Source organism: Rhinopithecus roxellana, chromosome 1 (assembly GCF_007565055.1).
Source record: "Rhinopithecus roxellana isolate Shanxi Qingling chromosome 1, ASM756505v1, whole genome shotgun sequence".
NCBI classification, from domain to species: domain Eukaryota; kingdom Metazoa; phylum Chordata; class Mammalia; order Primates; family Cercopithecidae; genus Rhinopithecus; species Rhinopithecus roxellana.
In genome coordinates this window covers 89,343,036-89,364,505 of record NC_044549.1, presented here as the reverse complement: position 1 = coordinate 89,364,505, position 21,470 = coordinate 89,343,036, and the positions used below count along the sequence as shown (strand labels likewise).

Genomic DNA, 21,470 nt, shown 5'->3' with positions numbered 1-21,470 from the left:
CTGAAGCACGACAAGGAGGAAGAAACTGCTCTTAGCCGCAGACAAGCAGAATCACTTTAAATGAAGACAGAGTGTTGTGCTTCAGAATTTCCTCTAAAACTACCTAAAGACTAAAGCCTCTCCCAGCCCTGCTTAGAATAGAGGCCATTTCTAATTCCTCATTAACGGGAATAGGAACAAAAGTATTCCAAAGCAAAGACTTACTTGAGTTCACTGCTAAAGCCACTACATCAAGCTGGAGGTGTGGGGGGAGAGAAAAGGCTGAAAATTAACATCATTTTTGGAAAATAATCAGTTTAAATGCTTTTGTAACTTCATCACTATCTACCCGGGGAAAAACATTATTATTCAAGCCTCCTATGTGTCTCGGAGTCAGGAGCTTCCAAACCAAGAAAGGAAGAAACGGGCGGGTTATTTACGAGTTCCCTCCCTTTCGCAGTTTTAAACCACTGCAAAATAAACCCATTTGTTAAGTCTCAGGGACCAACGCTGGGCGAACCAGCCCCGCTCCGCAGGGGTCTGCGCGGCTGGCCTCGTCCGCCCCCTAGCGGACCCGTGCGATAGTGCAGCCTCTGCTCCAGCGCACAGCGCCGCGTCCAGACGCTGTCCGCGCGCGCAGCCTCGGCGGCGCTCCTCGATCACCTCCTGTACCCATCCAGCTACCAGCCAGGCTGCGGCGAGGGGATTACAACCGAGGCTCCAGAGTCAGAGACCTCAGCCTAGCATCACATTAGGTGCAGCCAGCAGGCCATCCCAACTCGGGCCGGGAGCGCACGCGTCACTGGGGCCGTCAGTCGCCGTGCAACTTCCCTGGGGGGAGTCAACTTAGGTTCACCTGCGGACTCGGTGCAGGTAGCTGGGTGCTAAGCAGGGATGGACGGGATGGCTAGGGCCAGTGGAGCCATCGGGACCCGAGTGGAGGTGGTGGGGTGCCTCGCACTCCTTGTTCCTGGAGGAGCGCGGGGTGTTCCGAGAGATTGTAAAGTGACTTCTCGGGATTGAGACCCAGAGTCCTTGATTATCTGGGTCCAAAGCGCAGGCCGGGGGTTCCTGAACCTTCGAGGCTGCCGGGCTGGGGAGGAGCTCCGCGGGAGGTGTCTATGCCAGCGTCTGGGAACAGCGCTTGGGCATCCTGGGCTTTGAGGTAGGGGTTCCCCCAGGAGGGACTGCGGAACCGGGTTTCCACGGAAGCAGGTGCTGTGGAAGTTCAGGTAGTGACGGCCGAGCGCCTCAGAAAGTGGGGTTAGACGGGGATGGCCCTGAGCTGGGGTTTCCCAGGCAAGTGGCTATTTGGGGATTTCCGGAGGAAGTACTTGAATTAACGTTTACTGGGAGAGGGGCTGGTATGGGGGTCCCGCGGGAGGTGGATATGCTGAGGGTCGGACGTGGGGCGGGTAGGTAGTTTGGAGATCCCTCGGGGAGGTGGTTTGGTTTTAGATTCCCAGTCTCGGAGGAAAGTGGCTGATTTTGACCCTCCCTTCTCCCCCAGTGGAAGCCGCTGAACATCCCAAGGAACTGGCACGCTGGGGGCTCTGGGCTTGTGGCTGCTAGAGGATTCCCGCTCATCTGCAGTGGCTCAGAGGAGGTACCTCCAACGGGGATTTCTGGGGTGGCGGCTGAGGAACCCGAGGCCGGCGGTTGTGCCCCGTGTTTCAGATGACTTGGGTTTCTGGGAATGGAACAAACACACCCTACCCGCGTCGGAAGAGAAACACCGCGATCTCCTCACGGCTCTCCCGGTTTGTTTCAGGGTGGACCCAGCAGATCCGTCCGTGGAGTCTCCAGGAGGAGCCCCAGGCGCCCCTACACCCTCGGACACGCCGGATCCGGCCCCACAGCGCCAAGCCGTAAAGGGCTCGAAGGCTGGGGCGCACCGCGGCCGCCAGGGTCATGGAGGGCGAGCTCGCAGCCAACTGGAGCACCGAGGCAGTCAACTCCAGCGCCGCGCCGCCGGGGGCCGAGGGCAACAGCACCGCCGGACCCCCACGGCGCAACGAGGCCCTGGCGCGCGTGGAGGTGGCGGTGCTCTGTCTCATCCTGTTTCTGGCGCTGAGCGGGAATGCGTGTGTGCTGCTGGCGCTGCGCACCACGCGCCACAAGCACTCGCGCCTCTTCTTCTTCATGAAGCACCTGAGCATCGCCGACCTGGTGGTGGCAGTGTTCCAGGTGCTGCCGCAGTTGCTGTGGGACATCACCTTCCGCTTCTACGGGCCCGACCTGCTGTGCCGCCTGGTCAAGTACTTGCAGGTGGTGGGCATGTTCGCCTCCACCTACCTGCTGCTACTCATGTCCCTGGACCGCTGCCTGGCCATCTGCCAGCCGCTGCGCTCGCTGCGCCGCCGCACTGACCGCCTGGCGGTGCTCGCCACGTGGCTCGGCTGCCTGGTGGCCAGCGCGCCGCAGGTGCACATCTTCTCTCTGCGCGAGGTGGCTGACGGCGTCTTCGACTGCTGGGCCGTCTTCATCCAGCCCTGGGGACCCAAGGCCTACATCACGTGGATCACGCTAGCTGTCTACATCGTGCCGGTCATCGTGCTGGCTGCCTGCTATGGCCTTATCAGCTTCAAGATCTGGCAGAATTTGCGGCTCAAGACCGCTGCAGCTTCGGCGGCAGAGGCGCCAGAGGGCGCGGCGGCTGGCGATGGGGGGCGCATGGCCCTGGCACGTGTCAGCAGCGTCAAGCTCATCTCCAAGGCCAAGATCCGCACGGTCAAGATGACTTTCATCATCGTGCTGGCCTTCATCGTGTGCTGGACGCCTTTCTTCTTCGTGCAGATGTGGAGCGTCTGGGATGCCAACGCGCCTAAGGAAGGTAGCCAGGGCTGGGAGACCCAGGAGGAGGGAGCCTTGTGGCTGGGGGACGCCCTTATCTTGCTGCCTCAGAATATCCAGGGGTCTGTGGACTTCCTGGGGGGATAAGAGGGTTTGAAATCCCACAGAGTCACTGCTCCATCATCCCTTGGCCAAATGACTTAGGGCAATTAACCTCCCTGAGCCTCCACTTTCTCATCTGTAAGGTGGCAATAAGTATAAAAGTACCAACTGTCACCGGGCATAGGGGCATGCCACGAGAAAATGCAGTTAAAGTCTTTAGCACAGTCCTTGGGCTGCATATGGGCTGTATGGTTTACTGTGGTGGTGGAACAGGTTCAAGGGACTCCATCTGCTTTCCCACGTGGTTAGGAGGAGGTGGTTAGGAGGAGATGGCAGAGGTAAGTTTGGAACCCCTGGCCAGGTTCAAATTCCTTCAAGTTTAAGTTCACATTAAGCTGAACTTCCACTTTAAGTTCAAGAAATCCATTTGAAGCCAAGAAGTCTGGTTTGGACAAGGACAACCTTGCAGGGCTGGGCAATTTATCCAACCAAGCCCCTAGTAGTTGAAGGGGGTGCTGGGGGGCAGAGGATTCCAAGGGAGAGGTGAAGACAAATCTCCGAACCCCTCATCGAGTGGAGGTGATGAGTCTCCATGCAGAGAGGTGAGTACTGCAAGAAGCGGTGGGCAGGCTTAGGGAGGAGAGTGCCCAGAACTGAGACTCCACTTCTACTACTTGGGGGAAAGAGAAGAAAGCCTGGAGGGGGACATTCAAGTTTGAGGGGGAGGCTGGGTGATTTCTGTAGGTGGGGAATGTGCCTTCCAGCTTGGAGGACTGCTGAGGACAAGGCTGAGGGTGGGGCAATTGTCCATTCTTGGCCTGTGCCAGAAAGCTAGGAGGAGGGCATAGAAGAGGGCAACCTAGAGAGAAAGCTTGGAGGAACAGAGGCATCCTAGGGCTCTGGGGTTTGTGACTGGTGCTGGGTGGCTGTCCCCAAGGCACAGAGCACCAGGCAGCTTCCTGTCACTCCCTAGCCCACAACCCCTTTCCAGTAGCTCATGTGGAAAGAGCAGGAGGGGTGATTGCTGGTGGTGAATGATTTATAAGTTTTTGTTTGAAGGTAATTCCATAGCGCGTGCTGGATGCCGGAGACTTCAAATGTTTGTAAAGAAAGACCAAAGGATTTGCTTTCACCCTTTTTGCATCCAGACACTGCAAATGTCCCATTTCTGTGTGCATTCACCACTGCTCCCTATAGTTTCAAATACATGCACCTGGGAAGTTGAAATTTCAGTGCCAGCTGCTTTCATTCAGTTTGGTAACTTTGCTTTGGTCCTTTCTGGAAATCACAGACTCCAGGCTTTACGGAATCCTCCCAGTTAGCTCAGTGTTTGCTTTAGTGGCCAAGACACTGGTTATTCAATATTTACTGAACGCGTGTGGCCCCTGGTCACACCTTACAGAGAGGGTTCTAGAGCCCAGAGAGGGGAAGGCACTTGCACCAGGTCACACAGCAAGTCAGAGGAAGAGCTGGCGTTTCCTGTGCCAGGGTTCTTACGAAGGGCACGTGATGAGGGAGTGGGGTTGGAGGCAAAAGCCGGTAGTAGAAGTCTCTAAGTAAGGCCTTAGGCTACACCTGTTTCCTGGGCTGATCTGAAGAAACCAGATCCAGGTCTTGAGGAGCTCGAGCACCAACTGTCAAGGAAGTGAAACCAGCACCCCTTGGAGTAGATACTGGAGAGATGTGGGGTCTAGTCCTCCTCCAGCCCTTACTAGCTTTGGGATGTTAGATGAGAGATCCCTTTATTCCCCTTGAGCCTTAGTGTCTAGATTTTAAAATGAGGACATTTCAGCATTCAGTTAATTGATTCAACAGACATTCCGCTCCTCTCTCCTTGGGGTCCCCTCGCCTCTCCCATTCATGTCTCGAGTCTCTGGTGAATTTTCTCCTTCCCTCTCCTCCCAGTTCCCTCCTGTATGGCTTCCTGCTGTTCAGCCCGTCACCTGTACTCCTCTTCTCACTGTGTGTCCTCCCTAAAGAAGGAGAGTGTGTGGGCAACACCCATGTCACATGTACCATGAAGCGAAGTTTAGATCTTTTCTACACTTTAAAAGCATGTCAACAATTGATTTCTTTGTCTTAGAAACAAAAGAGAGAGAAAAAAACAGACACACACAGATCCTGGCCAGAGTGTGGCCAGAGAGGTTATAGGTCTTTTGAGTGTTTGTGGTCCTCTGAGGATTTTCCTGGGGATGAGACCTTCAGTAGAGATGGGCTCCTGCTCAAGCCCAAGGGGCAGGGAAAGAAGAGGACTTCAAGTATTTCAGGTCCTACTTCCCTTTGCTCCTTTAGGAATTCAAGGGGAAGGGTGGGTGTTGCATGAAAACCCCGGGGCTTCTCTTGGTCCTCCTTGGCATTTTGTCCCGGGTGCTGAGAAGAATCCAAACACAGACTGGCAGGGATTCATGACGCTGCTGCAGCCAGGACCTCCCCGCTACCCCAAGCACACAGCCAGGAGCAGGAGCCCAGTCCAGATGTGAGCACCTCATCATACACCAAGGTGACTACGTGGACTCTGGCCACCACCAGCCTGGCCACATCATGCCCAGGCCTCAGGGATGCAGGAGTCAGAGTGGCTGTGAGCTCAGTTAGAACACCAGCCGTGTGTCCACTTGGCCTTAATTTGGATAATTGCAAGTAGCAGATGGAAGTGGTGTCTACATCACTTTCGAGATACCTCTCAATCCAGAGGCCACCAGCAAGTGTTAAGGAAGGAATAAAAGAGAACCACACTCGAGCTACCTCGAGAGGTTGTTATCGGAAAAGTGGAATTAATGCACAGCCTCACTTTCCTCTCCAAGAGGACAGAATTTAGAAGCAGAAATATCTAGACTGGGGCCCTTACTCCACTCATCACCTGAGGAGCCAGTACCCGAGCCTGTGGCTAACAGTGTGACGTCATGCTTGCGGCTGCAGCAGGCTCACAGGGAGGCAGGAGAGGTGGGGCACACATGGGTCTGTTCCTGCTTTATCATGAAAACCCCAGGGAGGTAGGGAAGCTTAGTCAATGGCCCCCATCAAGGCTGCCAGAGTGGGTGGGATGTCATGCTCCTGTTGGCTGCAGATGTGGTGGCCTGGAGACCCAAAGTCCCTCTCTCCTTTAGCGTTTGCTCTCTCTTTTCCATCTCTCCCTTGAGCGACTTCATTCCTTCACACACCTTCACAAATACCAAGGGCTGCCTTTATGGGTTTAGAGCTCACCTTGTTCCAAAAGTAATGTGCGGTAGTGGACACAAATTTAGGTAACTCAACAAGATAAAAAAGATATGAGGGAACTGGGATAAAGCAGGCGGTAGGGAGAAGAAAAGGAAAATAAAAATATTACAATAATAGTATTAATAATACTATTAATAATAATAAAGTCTCTCTGTGTATAGACAAGCTCTACACGTGGTTACTTTTTATAAGTACCAAAGAGGAAAACTTTGAGCTTAAATATTTTCGTGATTCGGAAGAAAGAGCCAATGGGAGCATCTGAGTAATTTAATGAGATCCATTTTTCAAAGCAGCCGGATGCTGTCGGGTGCTGACTTGATGAGGCTGGTGAGACTGGATGCCCCACGCAGGGTTTGATGAGCCCTTTATATATCTTCCGGAATTAAATTCCAATGCCAAAGATTTGGCACCAGCCTTTTCCCTTGAACCCAGTGGCGTTTGCTATGCTGCTGGTTGCAGGGGCTCTGACCCTGGGGCAGTTCTGAGGGAGGAGATGAGGATGAGGAGGGAGTTTGGTAGAGTGGGGCTGTTTGTATTTCTAGGGTTGGTTGATGTTGGCTGAGTGTGGTGGACAGGATATGGGGTCTCTGTCTCTAGTCTTCTCTTTCCAGCATCTCCCTGGTAAAATGGCCAGTCTGGTGTCCTTAAGCCAGTTGTTTTACCTGCTCTGAGCCTCTGCCTCCTCCTCCATGTAATAAGGATAGCATGGCTCACTGCGTGGGGTTGTGAAGATTAAATGGTGTGACCCATGGTCCCTTCCTGATGGACAAGGTGGGGATTCTTGTCTTGAGCCTGGGTGCAGGGAATGGGAGTGGACAGCAGGCACAGGGAGGCTGGGAGGTGGGAGAGAAGCTTGTTAAGGCTGGAGAGGTGGACTGTGACCCCTGTCACAGCAGGGACACTGCTCGTCCTGTTCCTTACTTGTTAAGCCCAAATCCAATGTGTGGCTGTTTTGTGGCACAACCCCAGGGGATGCCTTTTACTCCAGGGGATGCCTTTTACTCCAGGGGATGCCTGGTACAAGGCTGCACAGTCACTGATGGCTCAACTGGTGCTTGCCAAATACGTGGAAAATGGGAGCAGGGAGGTGAGTGAGACAGGGCAGGGATGGGCATGAAGAGCTGGACTCAGGAGGAATAGGGACTTTCTAAGTAGCCCTCCAAAACGGAACTGGCAATCTGGGAAAGAAAGGGGTGCCCCATCGCTGGGGGTGACCAAACATCTGTCAGGAGCACTGGACCAGGAGGAAGGCTGACAGGCACAGGAGGCCTGGTTTGAACCGTTTCCCCATCTGTAGAATGAGCTTCCCAGCCCCTCCCTGTTTCCGTGGGACTGAGGACCATCTGGCATGTCCCATCCATCTTTCCTTCTGTGAATGCTGTGCCTGAGGTGTGGGGGACCAGGCCCCTTGGAAGGGCTTGTTCTTGAGGTGACCCAGCGATGTGGAGAGCATGGTGGGCCGGCAGGAGGAGCTGGGACAGGATATTCACTCTGGGCCGTGAACAGTGCATGAGCTCGGCCCTTCTGGGTATAAATCACAGTGAGATGGATAGTTAACTTCAGACTCTTATATGATTTGGTAATTGTGTGTTCTTTTATGTTCTTAGCTAATGTTAATGTTTTCCCTTTGGGTTTCTGCCCTGAGGTGATTTCACTTCTTTTCCCTCCAAAGGTTTGATAAATAACAGCTAAAAAGACAAAAAACAAAAACCAAAAAACTCAAAGAAAAACAAACTCCAAACCAGCCTCTTGGGTGAGGCCCTGTTACATCATGTTTCCATTTGATGGCTGTCTGCGTGGGTTTCGGGAGGGGTGAGGAGGGGAAGAGGGGTTGTGGAGGGCCTCGGATCAGGAGGAGATTAGCAGGTGCCCTGGCTGCATCACGCTGTCTGTGGAGGCTGGATCAGGTCTGTGGCCCGGGGCTGGCATGTCTGAGTGTGATCTGAGGCACTGGCCTACCTGCTGACCTTACCACCTTGCCCTGGCAACTTCTTGAAGCAAAGACAACCCCACCGGGCTCCCTCCCAGGGGCTGAAGTCAGACCGTATACACCAGACCCCACCTGCCAGAGCCCCCAGCCCCGGGAGACAGTACTGGGAAGTAGCCAGTCCCCTTCCGGGACCTGGTCTTGTTGCCATCTGTGTCATTTGGGGCAATGTCTCTTGATGCCCTCTGGACCTCTGCCATTCCCATCTGAGCAATAGGGATAACAGTTCATGATGGAACTCGATACCCTCTCTGGGCCTCAGCTTTGGTGAAGGGAGGAGTGGGATTAGTTGGTAACAGCAGCCACCACTGACTGAGTGCCCACTGGGAGTAAGGCCTGTGCCCGGGCCATTTCTGCTCCTCTCCCTAGTGCAGCAAGGCAGGGGCCCATCATGGCTTTTCTACAGATGAAGAAACTGAGGCTTAGAGAGGTGTGACCTGCCCAGGATCACCACTGAGTAAGTGATGGAGCTGGGATTGGAACCCAGTCATCTCACTCTAGAGACTGACACACTGCATGACTACCCCAACTCCCTGCCGCCCTAGGCTAGCAGTTTTCCCGATGATCTACACCTTCACCTTGGGGATCTCCTGGGTGCTTGTTAGATCGCTGGCCCTGCCCATGCGATCTAATTGCCCATTCCTTCCATGGAAGTCGAGCCCTCCCCCGCTATCTGGCCCCAAGGTCCTGACCTCTTGGGCTCTTCCTGCAACACCTACACACACACACACCTAGGTACACATCTGCTGATGGCACTGCCCTCCCAGCGCTCTGGGTTCAGTGCCACGCCCCTCACATCCTCCCTGTGTCCACCAATTCCATCATCTTAGCTGCACCACATGCCTCCTGTGGGCAGTTGCTTTCTCTTTCCATTATCACCTTCTTGGTTTAGAGGATGATTTTTCAACTTTGGCACTACTGACATTTTAGGCTGGATAATCTTTGATGCGTGTGTATGTGTGTCGGGGAGGAGCTGTTCTGTGCATGGTAGGATATTTAGCAGCATTCCTGTCCTCTATGTGCTACTTGCCACTAGCAACCTCCCTGCCAGCTGTGGCCACCAAAACTGTCTCCAGACATTGCCAAAACTTCACTAAGGGGCAAAGTCATCCCTGGTTAGGACCTGCTGGCTTAGACCCACTGTTCTACTTTTTAAACTAATACCCAACAAATGAATACTCTCTTATTAGCACTGCCCTGGTCTCTGGCCAGCCTGCCTCGTGTACCCCCAGCCAGGCCTGATGATTTGCCACTTTCCACAAGTTCCTGTGGTCTTGCTGCCTTTGCACCTATGCTAATACTGTTCGTGCCATGGGAACACCCACCCCAGTTTCTTCCATGGATTCCCATCCTTTGAAGCCCAAGTCCAGTGTGTGGGCTACTTTGTGGCACAACTCCAGGGGATGCCTTTTACCTCATGGTCTATGAGCAGGGTGTTCCTAGGAACTGTGCAGTGCACAGCCTGAACGACTGAGCATGGCAGCCTCATCCAGTGCCCCTTTCAGGAAGCCATCCCTGTTTTCCCACTTTGGAGGGGCTTCTTCCTCTGAATGCTAACTCATTCATTCAAAAAAACAGTTACTGATGCCTCTGCAGGCTCCTGTCCACACAACCTCTGCTTTCATCTGTCAATCCCCAAGCGAAGAGAGTTGGCAAGGGGCCCTCCCAAGCCCTTGCCCTCCTGTGGCCAGATGCTAGCATGCATAAATGTGGGACAGTCTGGTCAAGGTTGGTCACAGAGTTCTGGGCACACCCACAGACCTCTGGGAGGGACACCCCCAGTTTCTGCTGGGTTAGTGTCAGGTGGAGCGGCAGCCCCATACACTTCAGGTGTGGGGCTGAGCCTGCCCACAACTCAGGTTTCTGGGATTCAGAATCTCAGGTTTCTGAAGTTCAGAATAGGGCTTAGGTTGTAGAGAGGGTGGAACATCCTGCTGGTGCAAGTCAGCGTAGCTGATGGAGTGGGAGTTATTTTGGGCACAGGTCTAGCATTTTAGCAAATGGGCTGCAGTTTCAGTTGGCGCAAAGTGGCAAGTCTAAGGATGCTGGGAACAAGAGTATTAAAAGGAAAGAGAAACAACTGTCTCACCTGGAGGAGACAGGAGGCCAGGTGAAAGGTTCTAGCTCTCGTTTAGAGGTACCCTAGACTGGGTCTTGCCTAAGGTATGGGTGGGAGGGAGGTGTAACCAGGTGGTCTCCTGTGTCCCAGCCCCAAGGCCCAAATCCTTACTCCTGATTCCTGCACTGAGGGGCAGCCTCTGCCAGTGTCTCCTTTTGAAGCCTCAGCCGGGAACTAAGGCTTCCTGCCCTTTAGCCAGATGCTTCGAGACTATGGGCCTCTGCCCTCCCAGCCCATATCTCCCGTCCCAACAGCACTCTTGCACATTCTGTTTCTCTCCCTTTCTCTCCACCTGACCATATCTGAGTACGAACTTAATTTTCCCAGAGGGAATTGCATTTGAGTCCAATCACCTTATTGGGAGGCCATATCCTGTGGTTGAGCAGGGAAATTATTTGTAGCCCTTCCAACATACTGGCAGCAGTGGATGATTTATCAGGACCTCTTACCTCTAATTTCATGCTTCAGTTCAATTCAGTTCCTTATTGAACTCTTCCTATTTTCTAGTAGCTGTTAGCAGCCTAAGGACAGCGCCACCAATAAGACACAGTCCCCGGCCAAAGAGTATCAAAAAATAATGACAGTATGATGGGGTGATGCTGTTATAGAGGTATTTATTTACCAAGTACTGCAAATGCCCTGAGAAGGCATTAGTTGATCTGTCTCCCTGGGAAGGAATCAGGAGGGTTTCAGAGGGGAAGTATCATTTGAAAAGGGTTTTTGAGGGATGAATAGGAGCTTATTATGCAAAGAAGCAGATGCACATTCCATGTCGAGATCAAGAATGACGGACGGTTACTTTATTCATTTCTTCTTTCCTATCTATAAGATTTGAGCCAGTTGGAAGGAAGCTGCTCAAACTTTAATGTGCATTTTGTTAAAATGCAGATTCTGATTCAGTAGGTCTGTAGCAGGGCCCCAAGAGTTTGCAGTTTTGACGAGGAAACAAGTGATGCCTATCCGATGCCCTGTAGCCAGCCACTGGCTACACTTTGAGCAGCAAAGCTTTAATATATTATCTTTTACCAACACTCACTGTTTGCCTTTACACATGTGGCCCAGATTGGCTGGAAGGCCTTGTCATTCCTTGAAGGGTAGTGAAGGGCTGGTCGTTTGCAGGAAGGCCCTGGCTTGTCTTCTTCCAGAATGTGGTTATTCTCAGGCCCAGCCCAGTGAGTCCAGCACACCTACCAGATTGGAGCAGTGCTGTCGGAGAAACCCATTTTCAACTCTGTAGCCCGTCCGTTTGGCTCTTCACCCAGACCTTGCGCTACACGGGCTGATCACACATCTGTGATTTTTAGAAAAATCTTTTCTAAGAAGGCACCCTTTAGTATATATTGAGACTCAATCTTTTTATAAGCATACATTCAAAAATCATTTTCTTAAGAAAGGGCCTTCCATAGTTTTGTTCCCAGATGCCTGCACAGTCCTGTAGGAATAAGAGACTTACGTCTGAATTCCTGGTACTCTGGGGAGGCCCCGTAGCAAATGATTGGTTTCTCAAGTGCGGGCCTTTTGTAAAGTTGGCGGGCTTGCTTTGACCCAGCCAATCTCGGCCATGTGTCTTTGAATCATGTGAAACGTGCCAGTAGCCTCAGGAACACCACAGCCCAGAGAGGCCATGGCCAGCTGCCTGTCAGCTGTTCTGGGCTAATTTGGGGTTTCAGTGCTGGGGTGGAGAGAGTGCCGGGAAATCCGAACAGGGGAGTTCTTGGGGCTTGAGGAAAGCCAGGCTGGGAAAGATGGAACGTAGACCTCTGCCTCCCACCCCTCCATGAATCATGGTGCCACGTAGAAATGCAGAGTTGATTCTCCCAGGGGCAGAATTGCCCAGAAGGGGATATTGGCATTTGGTGTGTGGCTGTTTCTGCTCATGTACCCGGCTTGGCACATAAGAGACTGCACTTGAAAACCACCCCTAGTCCTCAGCCTTGTGCCCAGCAGCCCCTTCCCCAAATGCTTTACCCCCTGTTTAACATTCTGCTGGTCTTTTCAGTCTCTCTCATCCTGAGTCTGGAAATCACTTGAGGGCAGGGACTGCCCTTAGATCCCAGCACCTACTCAGTGCATGGCATGGAGTGGAGGCAGAATGAAAGGATGGATGTCTGACCTCTTCCTCCTCCAAGAAATGCCATAAGCATGAGACCAGCAGCCCCTGGGGAGTCCGGGTGCACGGCACCTCCTCTTCATCCTCCCTTCCCAGCAAGGATGGGAGAGAGAAAGTTTGCAGTCCTGGCATACTCAGGGCTCGATCGTGGGGCTAGATGTGATTTTTATGGCAGGCAAGTGGGATAGACATGATTAGAACTGGCTCTTCCATCGAAGACCCTGAGATCCTGCGCCTGCCCACAGTTGCAGCAACCTTCCCTTTTGGATTTCTAGGTCACTGGCAGAATAAGTTTTTCCAAAATTGACTGTTAGAGTTCCTTTCTTGTCAAGTAATTCAATCCGAGGGCTCTGGGGTTTGCTTTTTTCTTTTTCTTTTCTTTTTTTTTTTTTTTTTTAGCTTTTGAGCAGTGTAGGGAAAATGGGTTGAGGATGATTTCTCTAATTGTTCTGGGATTGGGAGTCTCCAGACTTGGATTGTAAAGAATTGCTGTAGTTGGTCATAGCTCACAAGCATTAATGCTAATATTAATAACAATTACTTGAAAAAACACTTTGCCAGTCACAAAGCCCTTTTACACTATCTTTAATTTTTTTTTTTCGTTTTCTCAATAGCCTTATGATTACTGCCTCCATGCTACAGATAAGGAAACTGAGGCTCAGGCAGTAGATGTAGTTCAGAGAGTGATTAGGTGAGAGGGGGATCCAGGCCCCAGGGCTTTGCATGCAGATCCTGAGTTCCTGGGTTCTCCTCCCTGCCTCTCAGCCAGTGTTTCTGTGGGCCAGGGACTCCCACTGTGAACAGCTTCCTTTCCTGAGGGACCCCAGAGAAGGGTCAGGTCCATGAGGACTTGTAGGTCCTCCTCTCTGCGCTGACTTCATTGTGGTTGCATTGTGTGGAAATGGGGAGGGAGGCCAGTCTCCCTGGGAGCTTGGGAGCGGCCATGGCCCCTCAGAGAAGCCCAGATGAAGGCATGGGTCCTGGCCTTTGCACATTTGCACTAGGCAGTCATTGGGTGTGGCAGCTCCTTTTGGCCAAAGGCAATGCCCAGAGAGGAGCTCAGCTGTGAGCATTTGGCAGGCAGCTCTTGGGCAGCTGGAGGAATGGGTGCCCAGGGGGGACCACAGTATCCACAGCATCAAAAATGGGGAATGGGCAGTGCTTACTCTCAGTGGTGGACCACATTTGTTTTGGGAACAGGGAGGTTGCTCTCTGGCCCTCAAATTATAACATTAGGCAAACTGCCTAACCACCTTCTATCTTGGCTTTGGGAAGGACAGGATTCACTAACTGGAACCAACCTGGCCTGTGAGGATGCTAACCTGTTTTTAAAAGTAATCAGTCTTCATTAATGTGTGAACACAGGGTGACTTGGTGTGTGCCCTTGGGGAAGTGACTCTCCTTCTCTAAGTTTCACTTTCCTTATCTATAAAATGAGGGTAAGGCTACTTTGAAAACTGTACTCTTCTGAGCAGGCTCGAGCAGTGATTATGATGGTCAACATTGTCACATCCTCACATGGAAAATGTGAAATGTAAGGACAATGTTTTCCATGCTTTGTTCTGTTCCAAGTCCTCTGTAATCCTGTGAAGCCTTTCTTGCCACCAGAAAGGGGAATGCTATGGCCTAAACAAGATAGAATAAGTGCAAAAAGCAGGTTGAAGTGGAATCTGTAGTCACTCACCTGCTCAGTAACCATCAATGGCTCCCTATTGCCCATGCAGTCAAGTGGGCAGACTCTAACTGGATTTAAGATCCTCCTGTCTGGTTCCAAACCATCTTTCCAACCTCTTCTCTTCTGAAACTCCCCCTTTCCCTTCTTGCCTCCTGGGAAGTACCTGAATGATCTTGGCTGTTCTCAACAATGGGCGTTTATTCCTGCTGCCTCACCCCTTTGAAATATGCTCCATAGTCCCTGCTTTGTGTTCCTAAATAGATCTCCCCCTGATGGTAGAGCTTTGAAGTGCTGTTCTTGGAAACAATGACTTGGGATGACTAGGATATTGACAAATTAAGAACAGCCAAATGTGCCCTTAGTGTTGGTAACTTGACATGAGCAGGTTCAGCTTAGAGAGGGCCCTTCATCCCCTGAGGACCCACTCGAGGTCACTCGTGTCTGTGGCCGCCAGGTGGGATCAGAGTTGCTGATTAGACATCTCCCACCCACGCCGGCCTCTTGGAGGCAGAAGGATTGGTGGCTACTTAGGAATTCATTAACTCTTTTCTTCTTTGTTGTTGATGTTTCTGTAGTTTAAAAAAAAAAAAAAAAAATAGGATAAAAAATTTGAAAGATCCAAAGAGTAAAGAGTGAGACCAATGGTTTACATGAACAGATAAGATTGTGCCAAATAACTGTGTCCAACTAGGCAAAACACAGTGTCTTTCTGTTAACTTCATTCCTGATGTTTCCTTCTATCTCATTGCAAAGCTTTATACACCTATGTCCTTCCCTTTGTGGTTGGTAGTTTGTAAATGTTGACTTTTGCATGTTGCATGTTGATTTTTGCCTCTTTCATTATTTCTAAGACATTCTGTTTTTAGTCTTGTGGGTGAATTTTAATATTGTTGGTGAAATATTGCACCAGAGTTTCTAAACTTAAATTCATCTTCTTATCCATCCAAATCAAAGCAAATTTCTTAACAAAATATTTTTTGTTAAAAGCAATGAATTTAGTAATATTGAGTCATTTTTCTTTCACTTTTCCTCTTTTCTATTCTTTATTATTTTAGTACTAAGAGTTAAATTTCCATTCTTTGCTTTCTAAAAACTCTCTTTTGCAAGAATTTTGTTTTCTGTCTGTCATAGCTTGCTTTTGTTCCAACAGGTGCACCAATTAATTAGACCAGTGGTTCTTAACCTTGAGGGTGCATTAGAATTACAACATTCCTGAGCCCTACCTCCAGAGGGTAGTTCTGGGGTGGGGCCTGAGAATGTGCATTTCCAGCAAGTTCCCATGTGATGTGTCGCTCTGCGGGGGGGAGGGGCCACTTTGAGAGCCCTCATGTAGACTTACCAACAACCAACCGCCTTTCTTTCCTTGGTGCTTGAAGACTTTGCTGATAAACATCTCTGTTCTCTTCATCAGCGGCCACATCTAGAATTTGCACCTCTCTAGCATCCCCAGTGAAGAGTCCTTCCCTGGATTTAGCTCTTGAACTCTAGAGTTATTTGTTGAAAAATTTTGCAGAGCAGACAGAAAGAAGACTAGTGGATTTTCCCCACCTTCTTGCAGTTGCCTTCACACACAAGGAGGTGGCTCAACAGAATTCCTAGCTGTTTTCCTTGTGGGTTTCTGGAGACGTTGCCTGGCCTTGTCTGTCATCAGGAGATGTCTGATTGTTCAGATTTAAGGGCATTGAAAGAAGCCAAATTTTTATCCCCGTGCTTGGAAGTACCTAGAATTAGGAATTTTTTCTTCCTCCTTGAAGTTTTGGTTTGTGACAGGCAATGTTTTGAAGCTGATTTCTGATCATTAATTTCGACTGCAACTCCATGAGCCCTCAGTATAATAGCCTTTAAGGAGTGCTTCAGATAATTTTCATGTCACTTTCTTTTTCCTGCATGAGTCTTATTGTCATGCTGAAGTAGTGCTCTTAGGCACAGCTTCATGGAGATGCTTTCAGTTGATCAGCCGTGAAGATGTCATACACTTTCTTGCTGCCACGCCTTTGCTGGTGCCATTCCTTCTGCCTGGAGCACATTTCTTCCCTGCTCTGCCTGGAAAAACCATAGGCATCTTCGGGAATCAGCTCACATGCCCCGTTTGTGGGGCCAGCTATGACTCTCAGAGCGGCACCCCCTTCCTGTGCCTACCTAACTCACAAGATGTCCACATCATGGTGTTTCTCATTTTATTTGATTGATTTGCCTGGCACATAGTCATGATAGCAGCCATCATTTATTGGGCACCCACTGTGTATGAGGCACTCTTTAATCCTAGCAGCAGTCCTCAGAGGTTTGGGCACTCTCCTTATGCCCACTTAAAGATTAGGAAACCGAAGCTTCTTAGGGACTTCAAGTAACTAGGCACTGGCAAGGCTAGCATGAAAACTGGGTGTTGCAGCTTCTGGGAGCTGTGCTTGTAGACGCTCGAAGTTGTAGGCACTCAACACTAGTTGTGTGGGTGATGCATGAAAAGGTGACTGTGATAGATACAGCTTCTGCTGAGGGAGGTAGGCAGTGGGAAAGCTGCTGGTGAGAGAAAGGCAGGGACGGTTCCAAGCCTGGGCTGAGCCTGGTGGGGAGGGTTTGGAGGACAGCCTGAGGGCATGTCCAGCACAAGGAGGAAGAAGGAAGACAAACTTTGCCTCTTTAGTACCTCATCTTGTGATTCAGGATGTAGTACTTGGACAAGCCTGTCACTCACGAAATGGTGTTTAAGTCAGATATGTCTGGGAGTGTCTCCAGTGTTAATTAATGCCCTTTTCTCCTTTCTCCTGCCCCCGCCCCCTCAGCCTCGGCCTTCATCATTGTCATGCTCCTGGCCAGCCTCAACAGCTGCTGCAACCCCTGGATCTACATGCTCTTCACAGGTCACCTCTTCCACGAACTCGTGCAGCGTTTCCTGTGCTGCTCCGCCAGCTACCTAAAGGGCAACCGCCTGGGAGAGACAAGTACCAGCAAAAAGAGCAACTCGTCTTCCTTTGTCCTGAGCCATCGCAGCTCCAGCCAGAGGAGCTGCTCCCAGCCATCCACGGCGTGACCCACCAGCCAGGGCCAGGGCTGCCTCCTGAGGTTCGGGCTGTGCTGGCATAAGTGGTCGGCCCCTAGGTGATGGCGTATGTTTGTGTGTAAGGTACCTATCAGTTTGTATCTCTCCACTCTTTGGGGTGGCTTCAGTGGGGTAGAGAGTGGTCTCCATGATGGGACATGATAGGGAACTCAGCCACCAGGCAACCCCCTCACCTCCTACACGTACTTCTGCCACCCTGAACCCACTGCTACCCTGGGCAGTGGGTGGCTTGTGTTTTCTCCTGGACTTGCAATTTCACACCAGTATCTTTTTACTTCTTTATTCCGGGCTATTGTGAAAAGCAGGAAATATAAGATTGGTGACCAATTGGGTCAGGAAGTTCAGTGTTCTGGACTTGGGGTAAGGAGTGGGGTTGGGACCTCAGATGGGGAGGGTGGTGTTAAGATCCTCCTGACCTCAAAGTGTATTTGCCTCTAAGCGAACAAATGCTGGGTTCCTTGGGGACCAACTTGTCAGAGGGTAGCACTAGAAGAAGGGGATTACCTTGTAAGACCATCTGGCACAGCGGACCAATTAGAACTTGAGTTAAAAATGTTTAAGAAGCTAATGTTTAAGAAGCGTTTGGGAAAGAAAAAGAAATAAATGCATCTAGATTGGAAAAGAAGAAGTAAAACTATTTGCAGATGACACCGTTTTGTGTATAGAAAATCCTAAGGAATTCACACACACACACACACACACACACACACACACACACAAACGCACAGCTTATTAGAACTAATAAGCAAGTTCCTCACGGTTTCAAGATACAAGGTCAATATACAAAAATGAATTGTATTTCTTTATACTAGCAACAAACAATATGAAAACGAAGTTAAATAATTCCATTTATAATAGCATCAGAAAGAATAAAATAGGAATCAACTTAACAAAACAAGTGCAAGACTGAAAACTACAAAATTTGGAAGAAATTAAAGGAGGCTTAAATAAATGGAAAGACATCCTGTGTTCACGGATCAGACTTAGTATTGTTAAGATGGCAATACTATCCTAATTGACATACAGATTCAGTGCAATCCTTATGAAAATCATAGCTGGCTTCTTCGTAGAAATTGATAAGCTGGTCCCAAAATTCATAAAGAAATGCAAGGGACCCAGAATAGCCAAATGAGCCTTGAAAAAGAACAAAGTTGGTGCATTCACACTCTCTGATTTTGTAATTTATGATAAAGGTACAGTAATCAGCTCAGTGTGTTACTTGTTTAAGGATAGACATATGGAGTAGAATAAAGAGTACAGATATGAACACTTATACTTATGGTCAGTTGATTTTTGACAAGGTTCCCAAGACAATTCAATAGAGAAAGAAGAGTCTTTTCAACAAATGGCACTGAGACAATGATATGCATGTGCAAAAGAATGAGGTTGGACCTTTACTCACACCATGTGCAAAAATCAACTCAAAACACATCCAAGATTTAAATATAAGAGCTGAAACTAGACAATCTTAGAAAGAAACATAGACTTAGATCTTTGTAACGTTGAATTAGGCAGTGGTTTCTTAGATATGACACCAAAGACACAAGCAACCAATGGAAAAATAGGTAAATTGGACTTAATCAAGATTTGAAGCTTTTGTGATTCAACAGGCCCTATCAAGAAAGTGAAAAGATAACCTGCAGAATGGTAGAAAATATTTGCAAGTCATATATATGATAAGGGACTTGTATCTGGAATATAGAAATAACTCTTATAACACAACAATAAGGAGAAAAATAAATCAATTTTAAAAATGGACTAATGATTTGAATAGACATTTCTCGAAAGAAGATATGCAAATGGCTAATAGGCACATCAAAAAATACTCAACATTATTATTCATTAGGGATATGCAAGTCAAAACCACAATGAGATTCCAGTTTATAATCACTAGGATGGCTACAAGAAAAAGATGGACAACAACAAGTGTTGGTGAGGATGTAGAGAAACTGGTAGAAATTTAAATTGTTGGTGGGAACATAAATGGTGCACCTGCTTTGGAAAACAGTTTGGCAGTACCTCACAAAATTAAACATAGAGTGACCATATGACCCAGAAATGCCACTCCTAGGTATTTGCCCAAGAGAAATGAAAACATACATACACACAAAAACTTGTACACCAATGTTCATAGCAACATTATTTGTAATAGCCAAAAAGTGGAAACAACCCAAATGTCTATCAACTGATGAATGGGAAATAAAATGTGGTCTATCCATACAATGGAACATTATTAAACTCTGAAAAGAAATGAAATACTGACACATGCCACAACATGGATGAACCTTGAAAACATTATGCTAAGTGAAAGAAGCCAGTTGCAAAAGACCACATGTTGTCTGATTGGATTGAAATGCAATGTCTAAAATGGACAAATTTATATAGAGAGAATATAGATTAGTGTTTGCCAAGGCCAGGAGGCTGTGGGAGATGAGGCGTGACTACTAAAGGTTTGGGGTTTCTTTTTTGAGTGATGAAAATGTTCTGAAATTAGTGGTGATGGTGCACGATTTTGAAAATATACTAAAAGCCAGTGAACTTTAAAAAAATAAAAATAAACAAAAAAATATTCAACAGATGAATTCAGAGAAGGCCAACTTGACAGATGAATTCCTTGGAATCTCTTGCCTCTCAGAGCTTTCGTTTCTCTATGTGGCTCACTGCTTGAGAGGGATCTCATGGTTTTCTCACTCGATTTTGCTGCAAGAGATGATGTCTCTATTTGGCAAAAAGTAACAGCAATGATAATATCCCTGCTTTGTAAAGGCACCAGTGATGCCTTGTAGCTGCAGGTTGTTATGTTTTATATAAAATAGAAATTCACAGGCCCAGACGGGCGGATCACGAGGTCAGGAGATCGAGACCACCCTGGCTAACACGGTGAAACCCCGTCTCTACTAAAAAATACAAAAAACTAGCCAGGCGAGGTGGCGGGCGCCTGTAGTCCCAGCTACTCGGAGGCTGAGGCAGGAGAATGGCGTGAACCCGGGAGGTGGAGCTTGCAGTGAGCTGAGAACCGGCCACTGCACTCCAGCCTGGGCGACAGAGCGAGACTCCGTCTCAAAAAAAAAAAAAAAAAAAAAAAAAAAAAATAGAAATTCACTAGGGGTGTCAGAGTTTTTTCTTACCTAGTGAACATGTTCTCAAATGTCCTCTCAGCCTTGAAGTTAGGACATGAACACGTCTAAGAAATACTTTGTCACTAAATACAGGACACTGTTGATCAGAAGTTTACTGTCAGGGACTGGCCAGCTCAGCGCGTGGTGGGGCGCCTTTTAAGTTTCCAGACACATTGTTGTACTTACTGGGATACAGCAGGAGCACTCTCAAAAGCCACAGATCCATTCTCTCTCTTTATAACACACTTTCTTCTTCCTCCATGCTGCAGTAGCCACATAGCCATACACATGCACATACACACACAATAGAATGAGCTAGCATTGTCTAGATGTTCTGGGAGAAGAGAGGCATGCACTGAAATGTCCATGTTCAAAGTCTAAGGATTTAGCACAAGGTCTTCAGTATAACCTGGAGATTGAAGATAGTATCATCTTTGGACTGCAAGGCACTGCTCAGTGTTGCTGGGACATGCATGAAGAGCGTCAGCACCAGCCAGTCCTTGCTCTTTGGGAAGCTAACAGGATGCTGTTCTGGGGCCTCTGTGCCCATGTACTGGAACACTTGTGTGCTCTGGGCGCAAATGCAGCGGTAGTGGTGTCTGTTAGCATCCATGCCTCGCTGCCCACCAGCCAGAGATGACCGAGGTCTCTGCTGGTCCCAGGGAAGTTGCCATCCTAGGAGCCAACAGAGGCCACTAGGTATCAAAGGGTCAGCAACTCACAGTAGATTTTCTGACCAAGAGCACAGCCTTCCTAGAAACCCTGGAGTTATGAGATTATTGGACATCAGAACCAAGTGGGATACTTTGTCGTTCTCTTCATGCGAAAGCTCTGGTGGGTACGTTGGGTCTCATTATGCACAGGAGTCTCTTTTATGGCAAATAAGTGACATTCAATTTCAATAGCCCCATTGGATCTCCTTGAGAGCGTTTTCACCATTTCTTAGTCTTTCCCCAAACAAAGCCCAGAAAAATGAGCACAGGGGTTCTGAACGCTGCCTCAGGCTCAGTTCCTTTTGGCCTCCTCCCCAGACCTCATGCCTGAGGTCTCCCAACCACCTTTCCCTACAGTTTCAGACTTGTTTACAGCCATATGCATGGCTGGGGTTGTCAGGAAGTGGGAGCTGCAGATTGTCTTCTGCAATGTTTCATGGCTCTGATCATCAAAAGTGAATGTGGAAACTCTGAGTCTTATTTCTTTAGGCGCTGAAAAAAATATCTGGCACATACTTTGGTCTCCTTTTGGGTTGAGTCTATGTTTTGCCACTTCGGGAAATGTAAAGGGACAATGCAGGCTGTCTTTTAAGAAAATC

The 21,470-nt window shown here is 49.0% G+C and overlaps 1 protein-coding gene across 5 annotated transcripts; it reads left to right on the top strand.

Annotated features, from left to right (window-relative positions):
• Positions 1–467: 467 nt before the first annotated feature.
• OXTR (oxytocin receptor) lies at positions 468–19,587 on the top strand. Of its 5 annotated transcripts, XM_030927284.1 has the most exons (5): positions 468–658; positions 741–852; positions 1,490–1,585; positions 1,751–2,812; positions 16,762–19,587. In XM_030927284.1, exons 4-5 carry the CDS (start codon positions 1,891–1,893, stop codon positions 17,007–17,009), a joined length of 1,170 nt encoding a protein of 389 aa, XP_030783144.1. In that variant the 5' UTR covers positions 468–658; positions 741–852; positions 1,490–1,585; positions 1,751–1,890; the 3' UTR covers positions 17,010–19,587. The 5 variants fall into 5 exon arrangements, with proteins under 5 accessions (XP_030783144.1, XP_030783146.1, XP_010368206.1 ...); XM_030927286.1 differs by having other exon boundaries at positions 468–829; XM_010369904.2 differs by having other exon boundaries at positions 468–852.
• The last annotated feature ends 1,883 nt before the right edge of the window (positions 19,588–21,470 follow it).